Source organism: Cervus canadensis, chromosome 21 (assembly GCF_019320065.1).
Source record: "Cervus canadensis isolate Bull #8, Minnesota chromosome 21, ASM1932006v1, whole genome shotgun sequence".
NCBI classification, from domain to species: domain Eukaryota; kingdom Metazoa; phylum Chordata; class Mammalia; order Artiodactyla; family Cervidae; genus Cervus; species Cervus canadensis.
In genome coordinates, this window is record NC_057406.1 from 49,499,865 (window position 1) to 49,514,409 (window position 14,545).

The window sequence follows — 14,545 nt, forward strand, 5'->3', positions numbered from 1 at the left end:
CCAAATGTTTGAAATTCTTTTGTGAAACTTTGTGAACCTGATGACGTCATATATATAATGACTCAAAAAAAATTCTTTCTTTTGTATTAGTACTGGGCAAGTGAGCAGGTCCTTGGGGCAGTTTCCATCTATGTGGTCAGTCCGGGGCCCACGTTGGTGGGAACTGCAGTCTTCAACATGTGACTTACAAGTTTGCCCTGGAAGTGGTCCCCATCCCAGACATCTAGAAGGGGAAAAGAATATGGAGGTTGTTATGAGCAAGGCTTGGAAGTGGCACAGATTATTTATGCTCATATTTTATTGGTTAGAGCTCAGTCACCTGGTCAACACCTAGCAGCCAGGAAGCCAGGCAAATGCTGCCAAGCTGAGGACCCAGGAAAGGATGAATGAGTATTTAGGTGAGTAGCAATCACTGCTTCCTACTAAGAGGAATTCCAAAAAGAATCTTAGAAGTTAAGTATAATATTATTCAAGGAGAAACTCCATAAAAATGGTTTAAAATGTGACATGAAAATCTAGGACAAAATTAAATTTGGCTCTGCCACTTATTTGGAGGAAATGGCAACCACACTCCAGTATTCTTGCCTGGAGAATCCCATGGACAGAGGAGCCTGGCAGGCTACAGTCCATGGGGTCACAAGAGTTCGACACGACTTAGCGACTAAACCACTGCCACTTATTACCTGTGATACAGTGGTCAAATGACTTTAAGCCTCCATTTCTTTCTTCACTAACATAATGGCCGTAATAATAGTATTTATCTCATAGAATTTTTTATTTTAAAAAGTGAAATAGGGGGATTTCCCTACTGGTCCAGTGGTTAAGATTCCATGCTTCCGCTGTCTCTGGTCATGGAAGCTCCACATACCACAGGCTGTGGCAAAAAAAAAAAAAAAGGGAAATGATGCATAAAAAATCTTAGTAGGCACTTAGCATATAGCAAATAGTAGATATAAGATATCAACACTGATAATATAATGGGTACTTGTTTGAGTCTCTGGTATAGTATTTCCTGAATATCAAACACCAACACTGGAAATATTTAACATAAAAAATAACATTTTTAATTTAAAAATTATAATATTTTATCAACAAATGGAGATTTCTTTTAGATGTAAAATATAACAGTTCTTTCAATATGAGTTACTTAAATTATATAGATTGTCACAAGGAATTTCAGTCTTTGAGGAAGTATTTCTCAAAAAAGATTGGGAAGTTGGCAGCTATTTAATGAAAAGGAAAATTGCTTGCATAGTCTGGTTTGGAAGAACCTTATGGTAGTCACCCTGCTCTCACAATCTTAAAACTAGTCTTGCGCACATTGTCCCATCCAGTTCCACCTCTGATTGGCAAGTTTATGTTGATTTGTATTAAGTTTAGTGAACTGACTCTTTGCACATCAAACAGAACAACTTCGTAGACATCCCTTTAACTGGGCAGTCCTTCTCCTCTAAGGCCCCCTGGGAGAGCTTCAGGACAGCTACCAGGCCCCTCCCACTGTGTGTCTTCCTTGCTTGCCTCCCACTATACCTCAGGTTTTCCATTTCCCCATTACCCTGGCTCCATTTCAGTCCTTCTATCACTTTCTTTTGTAAACAACATAACTTTCTCATGCTCCACTCATCAAAACAAAGGAGACTCCTAAGAAGGTTTGAAAAGGACAAGATTATATATAACTAGTTGATATTTTTGCAATCACAGTTTAAAAGAAAGCTTCATTTGGAAAATTGAACTTCTTGGCAGACATTGCAGTCAGCCTTGATAATTGGCCTCTTGGTCTCCCCTGTTCATTCACTGAGTACCATGACATCTGGCACAGTCTGCTCGGCTGACTCCCCCTCTTCCTTTAGCCTCTCAGTTCCTTAAATGGCCCCCTGCCCCTGCACTCCACGCAGTCCTCCAACTCTTATGGCTGCACCTGAAGCAGTTCCACCTTCAAAATTCCTCAGATGTCCTACGCTCAAACCAGTTCCTCCTACCTTGCCAGCTCATTTAGTTTCCTCTGTTCCCACTGTAACCATTTGCCAGATTCACCAGAACTTCCAGTCCTTTACCTTTTTACTTTTCCTCTCTTCCTGTCTTCGATTCAGATTCCATCACTTCACTCAGTCTCTTGCTAATAACTACCTATGCTTCCCCTGCATTTGATCTGGCAAAGTGTTGCTTCTGCAGAAATCCAGTTCTCTTTTCTCTGTGCCTGCCTCAGCTTGGGCATCTCGGAATAAATTTACCCAGTTGGGCAAATGTGTAACATATAAATTTACGAGTTCTAGCTTCAACTGAGCCCTCAGCCTTGCCCCCAGATTCTTCCGTTTCCCTCTAGCTTATTCATTCTCTCCAGTAAGCCTTTTCTACTCTAGTCCACGTTCAACCCTGCCACTTCCCTTCATGCTTAGTATTTGATCCTCTTCATATTTTTTTTCCTGAGGAAATAGTTCAGACTGAAACCCCCAAAACTCCTACCACCCAACTACAGCCTACCTGCATCTTGGCCATCTGTTCTTCCTCTTAGACTTTTCTGTGATCTGGGACTCCCTGGATGGCTCAGGGGTGAAGAATCCACCTGCAATGCAGGAGACACAGGAGTTGTGGGTTCAGTCCCTGGGTTAGGGAGATCCCCTGGAGGCAGAAATGGCAACCCACTCCAGTACTCTTGCCTGGAGAATCCCATGGACAGAGGAGCCTGGCAGCTACAGTCCATAGGGTCACAAAGAGTCAGACATGACTGAAGCGACCTAGCATGCATGCCTGCCTGTGATCTGAATTCTATGGCATCTTGTCGTCCAAGAATCTTACATTATCCATTATTTCTCTTTTTCCCAGCTCAGTCCCTCCTATTAACATTTGTTGTTGTTCAGTTGCTAAGTCATGTCTGACACTTTGTGACCCCACAGACTATAGCACGCCAGGCTCCTCTGTCCTCCATTATCTCCTGGAGTTTGCTCAGATTCATATCCATTGAGTTGGTAAAGCCATCCAACCATCTCATCCTCTGCTGCCCCCTTCTCCTTCTGCCTTCAACCTTTCCCAGCATCATGGTCTTTTCCAGTGAGTTGACTCTTCGTATCAGGTGGCTAAAGTGTTGGAGCTTTAGCTTCAGCATCAGTCCCTCCAATGAATATTCAGGGTTGATTTCTTTTAGAATTGGCTGGTTTGATCTCCTTGCTGTCCAAGAGACTCTCAAGAGTCTTCTCCAGCACCACAGGTCAAAACCATCAATTCTTTGGTTATCAGCCACCAACTCTCATATCTGTACATGATTACTGGAAAAACCATAGCATTGACTATATGGAACTTTGTTGGCAAAGTGATGTCTCTACTTTTAATATGCTGTCTAGGTTTGTCATAGCTTTTCTTCCAAGGAGCAAGTGTCTTTTTATTTCATGGCTGCAGTCACCATCTGCAGTGATTTTGGAGCCCAGGAAAATAAAGTCTGCCTCTGCTTCCATTTTTTTCCCCATCTATTTGCTGTGAAGTGATGGGACTGGATGCCATGATCTTCATTTTTTCAATGTTGAGTTTCAAGTCAGATTTTTCACTCTCCTCTCTCACCTTCACCAAGAGGCTCTTCAGTTCCTCTTAACATTTACAAATACTCAAATCTCTCATCTTAAAAAATTCCTGAGCCTTATTTCCAAACAAACTGCTGTGCTCCTATCTCTTTCTCTTATCTGCCAAAATTCTAGAAAGAATTTTCTAAGCTTGTTGCCTCAATTTCTTTTCCTCCCATGTGTGCTTTAAGCCACTTTAAGCCAGCTTTGACCCCTCCTACTAATTTGAAATGGTGTTCCCTCAAATGACCTCCATGTTGCTGAATCCAGTGGACATCCTCTGATCCTCACTCACTTGACTCTTAACGACAGTCAAAGTAAACTTCCACTCCTTTCTTCCCTCATGCTGTCTTTCTTTGATTTCCATAGTTATACATTCTCTTGTTACTCCTCTTTTGGAAACTTCTCAGGATGTTGCTAACTCTTCCTCTTCTAATGGACCTTTAGATGTTGGAGTTCCCCAGGAATTGGTTTTACTTGTTTTTTTTTCTCTCTCAGTTTGCACTATGCTAAATGTTTTCGTATATACATATGAGTTCAAATACCAGTTTTTCAAAGTGTGGTTCATACCTGTACCAGGATCACTTGCCGAAGATGAAGTGGGGCATGTGCTGGAGCGGGAGAAAGGAGTGTTGAAGTGCAGATTCCCGGCCCGTCCACAGGTTACTAAACTGTGTGGGTGGAGACTGGGAATCTGCATTTTAAATTCATTCTCCAGGTTATTACCATGCTAAGTTTGGAACCACTAATTTGATTCGTCGCATTAACAAGGGCAGCTCAACACCTCCATCTGCTGACTTATTAAAACCATTGCCTATTTTCTCAAATGTTAGGAAACTTAAAAATGTGGGGAAAAAACAAGAACAAAGGAGACGAAAGAATTATCTGCTTTGTGAATAATCAAGATTGGGTTTTGTCATCTTTTGACTTTTCTAGCGCCAAATGAGATCTCGTCTATATTTGGGTTTCAATTTTTAATCCATATCCCACTGTTAATAAATATGTAAGAACTGGAATGACTGTTTCATCATATAGTCTCCTAAAATGGAGCTCAGGCAATTTAAAGGATTTTCAAAATTAGCTTTCCTGGAATTGGCTGATAAAAATCATTGTACTTTCCACAAAAAAATTTAACATGGGTCACTATAATTCTACCTAATATTTACTGTTAAATTATTCTAGTTACAAAGTTTTCATTCTAAAACAACTTTTAGAAAAGAAATAATTTATGAAGGAAATGAAATTCACTCATAATCTCACTACCAAGAGACAATACACAAATTTTAAATTTGGGGTATTATTTCCTTTCTTCTCTACATATATGCAATTTCCCCCAAATAAATTAAAAGTATGTTTTGACTTTTGTACCTACCAGTTCTCCAACTTTTTTTCCTGGTTTTAATAATGTATTTTTACCTCTTTAAGATTTGGAAAAAAAAAAAAAAAAGATTTGGCAGAGACTTCAGGATTTTGACTGATCGCACTTAACTAACAAGTTCAAGTCTCAGGGCTAATCTTATAAGACTTGCATTGTTAATACTTCTCCGTATATGTTGCTGTGTTGTTCTGTTGCTAATTTGTGTCTGACTCTTTGTGACCCCATGGACTGCAGCAGGCCAGGCTTCTTCCTTCACTATCTCCCTGAATATCATTGCCCAATTATTCCCTCTAATTACTGGGATTCCTGACAAAATGTTTCCTCATTTTCTCTTTTCTAATTGTTGCAAATTTTATTATTGAAGTATAGTTGATTTGTAATATTGTGTTAGCTTCAGGTGTGTAGCATAGTGATTCAGTGTTTTTGCAGAGTATAGTCCATTATAGGTTATTACAAGATAATAGGTATTATTCCCTGTGCCATTTCCTTGTTGCTTGTATGTTTCATTTATAGTAGTTTGTATCTATTCATCCCACACCCCTAATTTGTCCCTTTCCCCTCACTTCTTCCCTTTGGTACAAGTTTGTTCTCTCTGTGAGTCAATTTCTGTTTTGCATATACATTCATTGGTATTTTTTTTTTAGATTCCAGATATAAGTGATATCATATAGTATTTGTTTTTCTGTCTGATTTATTCTCTTTTTGAGAGCACATCTTCTTTGGGGGGTGGGGGCCATGCTGCTAGACTTGTAGGACTAAATTCCCCAACCAGGGATTGAACCCAGGCCCGTGACAGTGAAAGCATCGTCTCAACCACTGAACCACCAGGGAGTTCCCTACACCGCGTCTTCCTTTTTGCATTTATTTAATTTTGGCTGTGCTGGGTCTCCGCTGCCGCTCCCGCTTTTCTCTAGTTACAGGCAGCAGGGGCTGCTCTCTAGCTCTGGTTCTCGGGCCTCTCACTGCGATGGCTTCTGCTGAAGAACATGGGCCGTGGCGGGCGCTGGCTTCAGGGGCTGCAGCTTCGGGGCTCTAGAGCACAGGCTCAGTTGCTTTTTGGCATGTGGGACATTCCTGGACCAGGGATCACACCCTGCCCTGGCACGTGGGGTCTTCACCCCTGAGCCCCCGGGGAAGCCCACCACCTCTTCTTTATCCAGGTGTCTGCTGATGGGCACTTAGGTTGCTTCCTTTTTTTTTTTTTTTTACTATTGTAAACAGTGCTGCTATGAACATTTTGATGCCTGTATCTATTTGAATTAGTGTTTTCATTTTTTTCTGGGTGTATACTGAGGAGTGCAATTGCTGGATCATATGGTATTTTGATTTTTAGATTTTTGAGGAACTTTCATACTGCTTTCCATAAGGGCTACACCAGTTTACATTCCTACCAACAGTGTATGAGGGTTCCCTTTTCTCCAAAATCAAAATTTTGTTATTTGTAGACTTTTCAATACCTATTCTGACAGGTGTGAGGCAATATCTCATTGTGCTTTTGATTTGCGCTTCTCTAATAATTAGTGATGTTGAGCATTTTTTCATGTGCCTATTGGCAATCTGTATGTCTTCTTTGGAAAAATGTCTATTCATATCTTCCCATTTTCTTGATTGGATTGTTTATTTTTTTGATATTGTATATTTTGGATACTGACCTTTTGTCAGTCACATCGTTTGCAAACATTCTCTCCTGTTCAATTTTGAATGGTTTCCTTGGCCGTGCAAAAGTTTGTTTGGTTTTGCTTTCATTTCTTTTGCCTTAGGAGACCGATCCAAGATAACATGGCTACAACTTATGTCAAAGAGTGTTCTGTCTGAGACTTCCTCAGTGGTCCAGTGGTTAAGGCTCCATGCTTCCAAGGCAGGGGGGCTAGGGTTTGATCCCTGGTCAGGGAGCTAAGATCACGCATGCCACAAGGCACAGACAGTGTTGCTTTTAGGAGTTGTCTGTGTTGTCTTTTAGGAGTTTTATGGTTTCAGGCCTCACATTTAGGTTTTTAAACCTTTTCATTTTTGTATATGGGGTAAGAGAATGTGCTGATCTCATTGTTTAGTTTTGACACCTGTGTCAAGGTCATTTGTAGATAGGTTCATTTGTGCCATATTTTAAGATTCCACATATAAGTGATTATCATATGGTGTTTGTCTTTCCCTTTCTGACTTACTTCACTTGTTATGATAATCTTTAAGTCCATAAAAGATGTATAGTTTCTATCCCCTTCCTCCATGTTTTGTTTTTCATATCATATTTTATATTTTCATGTTTATCCCTTTACAGTTTATTGTAGTTATAGTTGCTTTTTGATTTTTAAAAATGTTTAAATCTATGTACTGACTTATTTAAGTGATCTTCAGTCCTTACTACATGTATGTCTTTCCTATTAGGATTTTTTCCCTTTCAGAGAAGACCCTTCAACACTTCTTTCAGGGTAGGCCCAATATTGCTGATTACTTTGTTTCTGCCTGAGAAATTCTTTATCTCTCCATCTATCCTAAATGATAATCTTGCTGGGTAGAGTATTCTTGGTTGCAGATTTTTCTGTTTTAGACTTTGAATGTTTTGTTACTCTCTTCTGACCTTCAAAGTTTCTGCAGAATAATCAGCTGATAGCCTTATGTGACTTTCCTTATGTATGTCCTTCTTCCTCTCTTGCTGCCTTTAGAAATCTCTTTAACTTTTGCTATTTAAATTATGATATGTCTTGGTGTGGGTCTGTTTGAGTTAATCTTTTGGGGGACCCTCTGTGCTTTTTGTACCTAAATATGTTTCCTTCTTTAGGTTTGGGAATTTTTCAATCAAAAGTTCTTCAAATACATTTTCAATTTCCATCTCTCTTCTCCTTTTGGAGTCCCTTATAATGTGGATATTGGCATATTTTATACTATCCCATAGATCTCGTATGTTGCTGTGGGTTTGTTTTTTTTTTTTTAATCTGTGCCTTTCTGCTGGCTGTTTCAATTGGGTGATTTCCATTATTCAATCTTCCAGATCACTTATGTGTTCTTCTGCATTATTTAGTTGTCTATCATTACTTCAAGTGCTTTTTATCCCAGAAATTGAATTATCTGTTATTTATTAAGCTTTAAGTTTCCAGTTTCTTGTTAAAATTATCTGTATTTAGATTGATTCTCCTAATTCAGTTAGCATTTTTATTACCAACATCTTGAATTCATTGTGTGGTAGACTGATTATCACTGTTGCATTATTTTTTCAGGGGTTTTCTCTTACTCTTTTGAGAGTAATCCCTCTGCCTTATCATTTTACTTACCTTTCTCCATTTCTATGAATTTAGGTTAAACAGTTATCTGTTGTCTTGATGGGATGTTTTTATTTGGGAGCATCCCTGGGTAGACTTCGTGTGCCCAATGTCTTTGGTGTGAGGGCTGGACTTGACATTGATGCCAGCCACATCTTTCCTCAATGTTGTACTGTCTACTTGATAAGGAGTGTGGCTGGTGTTGGCAGAGCTAGAGCCTGCACAGATGAGGTAGACTTCCTCTCTGCTCAGTGGCAGGGGTGGAGGTCTGTTCCCAAGTGACTGGAGTGGGTGCCCTGAGGGTCAGACTTGAGCTGGCTCTGCTCCATTTAAGGGTGTGTTTTTCCTTCTTCCTGCAAGGGGGTCTTTGCCCCAAAGGAGGGTACAGCTGATGTGAGTGTGGCTCAGAGGCCCCACGTGCTGCCCGTATCGGTGCCTGCGGCTCTGCTCAAATGTAGCCCAAGGTCGCATCTTCTCTCCTACTCTGGTCGTCACTGATCTAGAGCAAGGTTATGGTGTGGAATGGGCAGGGATAGAGCATTCGCTTGGCTGGGGGTGGGGTATTCTGGCTGTGGGAACTGAAGCAGCCGGGCCACTGTCTGAAGTGTGGCTTGCAGCTATGATGCTCTCTGAGTAAATGCCAGTGGCCTCTGCCTACCTGGCCCATACCATAATCCCTGGACCACTTCTGTATCCTAGATCAAGTCTCTTCCCAGGACCTGGCTGCCCTAGGCCCAGTACCAACTGGTGGTGTGGAGTGAGAGGCTGGGATGGTCATTCAGCTCAGACTGGGGAGCACAGTGAGGCAGCAGCCAGTAGGGCAGACACCACTGGGTCTGGGGACAAGCCAATGCCCTGGTGCTTCTCAGGAGTGGAGTCTAGCCTGCTCTCCTCGGCGTGAGATGCCTAGCTTGTGGCTCGACCCACTCACTCCAAAGGCAGGACATGTGTCTGCCCTCGTGATCACCCCTCTCCTTCTCTGTGAGTCCCACCCCAGGGCAACAGGTCTCTACCTGAAGCTTTCTTTCCTGTTCCACCCCACCACGTGGGAATCCTTCTTGCATCCTTGGTGTATAGGAATTATTCTGCCAATTCTGTTTTCCATGAGAATTGTTCCACACATAGATGTATTTTTCATGCATTTGTGGGGGGAAGTGAGCTCCACATCTTACTCTGTCTTGATCCCCCTCCCTATTATTTAGTCAGTGGGGCTATAGAATCTTGTCAAGGTCATTTGAAAGCCTCAACATTATATCCCTTATTCCTTGAGTCATATTCATAACTAGTCTTACAGAAAATTTCTTAGTAGATCAGCTACTGGTGATGGAACCTGGAGGTACAAGGAGTTTAACAGGTAAGGAAAGCATCTATAAGGGAACAGAGGCATAAAAGTGCACAACATGTTTTGGAAAATGAGATGTGTGTGGCCAGGGCAGGTGGGGGAAAAGGCAGCAAGAAGATCAAGAACTTGAGACTAATTGTGAACCATTTTGGACCACTTATTACATGACAGCTACTGTATTCTGTATTGATGCTTTCCATACATTTCTTTGAATCCTTTCAATAATGAAAAAATTATAAGGTCCACTGTATTCTTGCTTTCACATATGGCAGCTTGCCTTCAACTTGACTCAATAATCTAGAAACCTGGTTGTCCACATGTACCGAGCCTGTGTCCCATGAAGCTGGAGTGGTGTGTTTTCATTAGCCCAACACCCCTCCCCTCCTTTGGGTAGAAGTCTGCACATTCTGGCCACAGATATGTGGAGAGAACCTAGAGTAAGCCAATCGCAGTAACTCATCTCCACCAGGGTTTTCAGCACCTGAGTCAGAGAGGAAGCTTCCTGCCTCTTGGGGAGATGGGGGCCGGGAACTGCCACTTCCCCACCGTGGGGAGAAATGCTGGCATGTAGAGAGGGGCAGGGATGGGCGGTGCCGAGCCACGGCTCTTCAGGGCATGTCTCCTGTACCCCTCTTTTCCTTAGGCAACTTGTTAGATGTGTGCATTTAGCACATAAAATGTGTCCAGTCAGCAGAGTTGTTATCAAGGCAAACGGGAAAGAGGAGCAGTTAGGCTGCTAAGAAGCCCTTCACCTCCCGTCTTCTTGTCTCTAGGAAGTCTAGGATTTACTTTAAAATATACCAATGAAGAAAAATAGTAGAGCAAACAAATTGGCAAAAATGTTGAAAACTATTGATAAATGGGGAAGTATTATCCTAGACTCTCAATTATTTCTTAGTCTCAATGGACCATGCTTTACTTTTTTTTAAATTTATTTTTAATTGGAGGATAATTGCTTTACTGTGCTTTCTTTAAAAAAAGGTTTTCATGCAGTTTCCTTTTTTGGTCCTACTGATGTGAATTACAATGTGAATTTTCAAGTGTTGGCCAACCTGCATTTACTAATGTTTCACTTGGAATTCTCATGAGGTGAACTGCCCTATGGTTCTCCTTTCTTGTTAAAATTCTTGAAGACACGTGAATGCCCATCACTTCCGAGGTTCCTTTGTTCTACTGATTCTACTGAATCATTAGATAAATGATTCTATATTGCAATTCTGTATCCATCTCATTATCTATTAAGCTCCAAATAAAGTGTGGACTATGTTCACCTAACCAGAAATCTCCATCACACCCAAATGTTCATTTCTTGAACTTATCTAGAATTCTTCACTTTAAGAATGATACCCAGATAACCCCTAAATTTTTACCACATAAATCCTATTTAGAATTTATTTTCCCCCATATAATGACATTCTCCAGGTAGTAACACTACCAACCTGTCCTTACACTATTTTCCACTTAATTTCAGTCGTGGAAACTTAACTTCCACTTAATGTTTAGTCGCTAAGGCATGTCCAACACTTTTCTAACCTGATGGACTACAGCCCACCAGGCTCCTCTGACCCTGTGATTTTCCAGGCAAGAATACTGGAGTGAGTTGCCATTTTCTTCTCCAGGGGTTCTTTCCCACCCAGGAATCAAACCTGCATCTCCTGCGTTGCAGGCGGATTCTTTACCACTGAGCCACCTGGGAAGCCCCTGACGTGCCATATAAGCACTCAGATGGTTGCTGAATCTAGATAACAAACTCACTCTTCAAAGATCAAAAGTTAAAGCATCAGATAAAATTTAAGTTTTATGAGACTTCAGGTTTTGAAATACGTAACTCTTACAGCACAAACACAAGTTATTTACACGTCCTTTTTACAAAATGTGTATGCCATTTGGAAAGAATACTGTTAAGATCATGATCTAAAATACCTGTCAAGAGTTCAAAAAGGACCCATGGAATCTGGTCTTCATAAATCCACAGTACAACGACATAAAACACAGCTGACTGTCGAGGCTTACTTACACATAAGAATACTAATTCTGTTTCGTGGCCTATGGCCTATTTTTGTACAGCTGCAAGTTAGACATGGTTTTGACATTTTAAAAAGATTATTAAAACAAAAGCTAAATGAAACAAAGAATATGCAACACAGACCCATGTGGCCGGCAAATATTTTCTCTGTGGCATTTTAAAGAAAAAGTTTCCTGACCCTGCGTTACATGAAGCTGATTGAGAGTCAGCTACTGGAATATACTGATGAGTATTTTAAGAAAGACACCACTGTTATGTGCCACTACCATCAGCACTACTCATTTCTAAAATGAGGCACTTCTTTTTGAATATGTACATCTTCAAAACATAATTACATCTAGCAAGTAGCTCTGCTACTTAACTCTAGCCCTTTGTAATCAGGTCTCCACATAAAATCACAGTATTCTTAGGGGCTGAAGAAAACAAGCACAAATATCAGATGTCTGTCATTGAGTTCACGGTAAGTAGGTTAAGATCACATAGTCTTCAGTGTTAATAAAATTTATAATTTAGATATTGTCAACAGGATGTGTTGCTGCTGCATTATTTAAATAATATCTATAAAAACATGTTACACATCCTGATTCATTGTTTTTGAAAGGAAGAATAACTTAGTTAACTTAGTAGCTACTTTAAAAATGAGAAATGGGAAAAAAGAAACACTCCCCCCCAAAAGGTAAAACCACAGCAAAAAGCTTTGGAATGCAAAAGACGGGGGACTCCTAGCAACAGCACTCAAGGTGGCTTGGTGTCTCATTTTAGCTAGCTGCTCAGTTCCCACAGCAACCTCTGTCTCATCCATGAGCCACTTCATTTAAAGGATGACAGACAGGTCCATGAGCCAATGTTTTAGAAGTGAAACCAGGGCTGCTCAACACACACGTCTTCGTGTGGGTTAAGCGGTTCCTGGTCAGTAGGCTGTGTTCACGCCAGAAAACAAGTCCTGTCCTGGCTGTTTTCCCTTCTGCAGGCCAAGCTGGCTGAGCATCACATCATGAAGACATCTCTGATGCCGAGTTTTCAAATGCTCAGTGAACGCTGAGGTAGATTTCTGATGGAGCTCTTTCATACCCTGATTCGATCAGGACTCGCTTCTTTGTGTATCCTCCGCCTGGGAAATATCTTCCGCTTAAGTGCAATTAACTAAAGGATGAAAGACAGAAGATAAGTTGTAATTCTCCAGGTTGACAAACTTTAACTTTCTTGCTGAGGGTCATATGACCGTAATCTTTTCCCTAGTCCTATACATAAAGAACAGACGGCAAACAAGGCTCCATCATTCCTCCTCAAAACAACACTAATAGCTTTTTACATGGTTCAAATTATATTTCCCCAAGTTTCTTTTTCTTTAAGACCTATAAAAACTACGTACTTTTATATAACAATTACCACATGTATTTATTTTCAAGATGTCTGTCAAGTCTTCCCACTGAAGGACACTGACTCTTCTTCACCCATTAAGATACTGTCTCTGGGTTTGAAAACAACTACACGTGTAAGCTAGAATTTTAATTTTTTTTTTTTTAAGAATTCTATCACCATTGTTTTCCTGTACTTAGTAACCATATCAACAATCATTGGGCATTACCTGTATTTTCAAGTTTATGAATAGGCTGAAATGCAAAAGTTCATCTATGACTTAGTAGATTAGAACTTGGAATAAATACTTATAACAGAAACAGTTTATCCATGATACATCTGAAATAGAAAACCTGACCACTGTTAGAAGGAAGTTTCAATGAGAAAAATGTGTTCTTTATGGTTTCAATCTCTAATCCTCCATCTTGAGGTGAGAGCTGGGCGGTGCCCAAGCATGCACTACCAGTGGTCTGGACGAGCTGGATTCCTGGGCAGAGGAAGGGGCAGCCGTGGCTTGTTTGTGAGTATGGCAGAAGGTAAGGAATTTGATTCAAGCTGGTGAAGAACAGGCGCCAGGGAGGAGAGAGGAGGTATTCGTCCTTTCCCCCTCCTCCTGCTGGTATAAACAACAGGAAGCAAAGACCCTCTTGTTCTTCCACGGCCTCCAGCTGCTCCTTTCAGCCAGCACGCACACAGCTGACCCACAGGCTCCTCACTGGACTCTGCTTCTAAAAGCAGGCACAGCGTAAGATTGCTTCCTGAGATGTTTACTTGCCAAGAACAATGGCGACACCATCAAGAGCGGCGTTTCTATTCCCTGAGAGGTGGAGGGTGAAGCTGCTGGCCTGCCAGACCTTTCTTCCCCGAGTTTCCTTCCATCCACAGCAGGAAGCCGCGGAGTGTTTTTCCTAAAGCTCTCGGTTCTCAGGCCGCCGCTGCCTCCTCAGTGTAAGTAAACTCAGTGAAAACATCCCACCGTGACCGCCAGATAAGCCCCACTCCAGAATCACCAGGAAGGAGGCTGAGGTGGGTTCACCTGCCCGGCACAGGTCAGGTCAGCCTGACACTATTCCCCTTTCCTTGAATCTTTTTTCTTCTTTCTGAGAATTTCGCGTCTGCTGTGGCCTGAAGCAGATTCTCTTAGTCCTCTTTTGACCTCACAAATCTCCCTCTTCCTTCCGGACTGTCACATGAAGGAGGTGTCTGCTTGCCTGCCTGCGGAGGAACGGCCAGCAATTCAAGGAATAAGCGTAAGTGGGAGAGAATGGACTGGTGTGCAAGCCGGGCGCCCTCGCCAGAACTGGGGGAGGTCTGCAGGTAAAGACACTGTGGTCTCTTTTAGAAAGATTAAAAGAAAGAAAATTGGAGACCCATAAAAAATTAGTATCAGATGCAGATTCTGGGTGGTTTTTTTGGTTTAAAATAGTTTGACATGTAGACCTCAGGCTAAAACTGAAAAGGTCTATTTATTGAACTCCACAAACAAAGAATATTGGTAACAGGTTTAGAAGATAGATTTTAAAAAGGCAACTATGACTGCAGCCTGAATATTATGAAATATTTGACATATGAGTTATAAGCCAGTAGGAGAAATAAACATTTTCTTGTTATGAATTTATATCATTTTCTTAAAAA

General features: G+C 41.2%; 1 protein-coding gene across 3 annotated transcripts in view; it reads right to left on the reverse strand.

Annotated features, from left to right (window-relative positions):
* Positions 1–11,297: 11,297 nt before the first annotated feature.
* GNPTAB (N-acetylglucosamine-1-phosphate transferase subunits alpha and beta) overlaps positions 11,298–14,545 on the reverse strand; it is a 78,401-nt gene continuing 75,153 nt past the window's right edge. For all 3 annotated transcript variants that reach the window (XM_043440144.1, XM_043440145.1, XM_043440146.1), the window contains one exon: positions 11,298–12,694. In XM_043440144.1, coding sequence (XP_043296079.1) covers positions 12,617–12,694 — 78 coding nt within the window. In that variant the 3' untranslated portion in view covers positions 11,298–12,616. The remainder of the gene's footprint in view (positions 12,695–14,545) is intronic.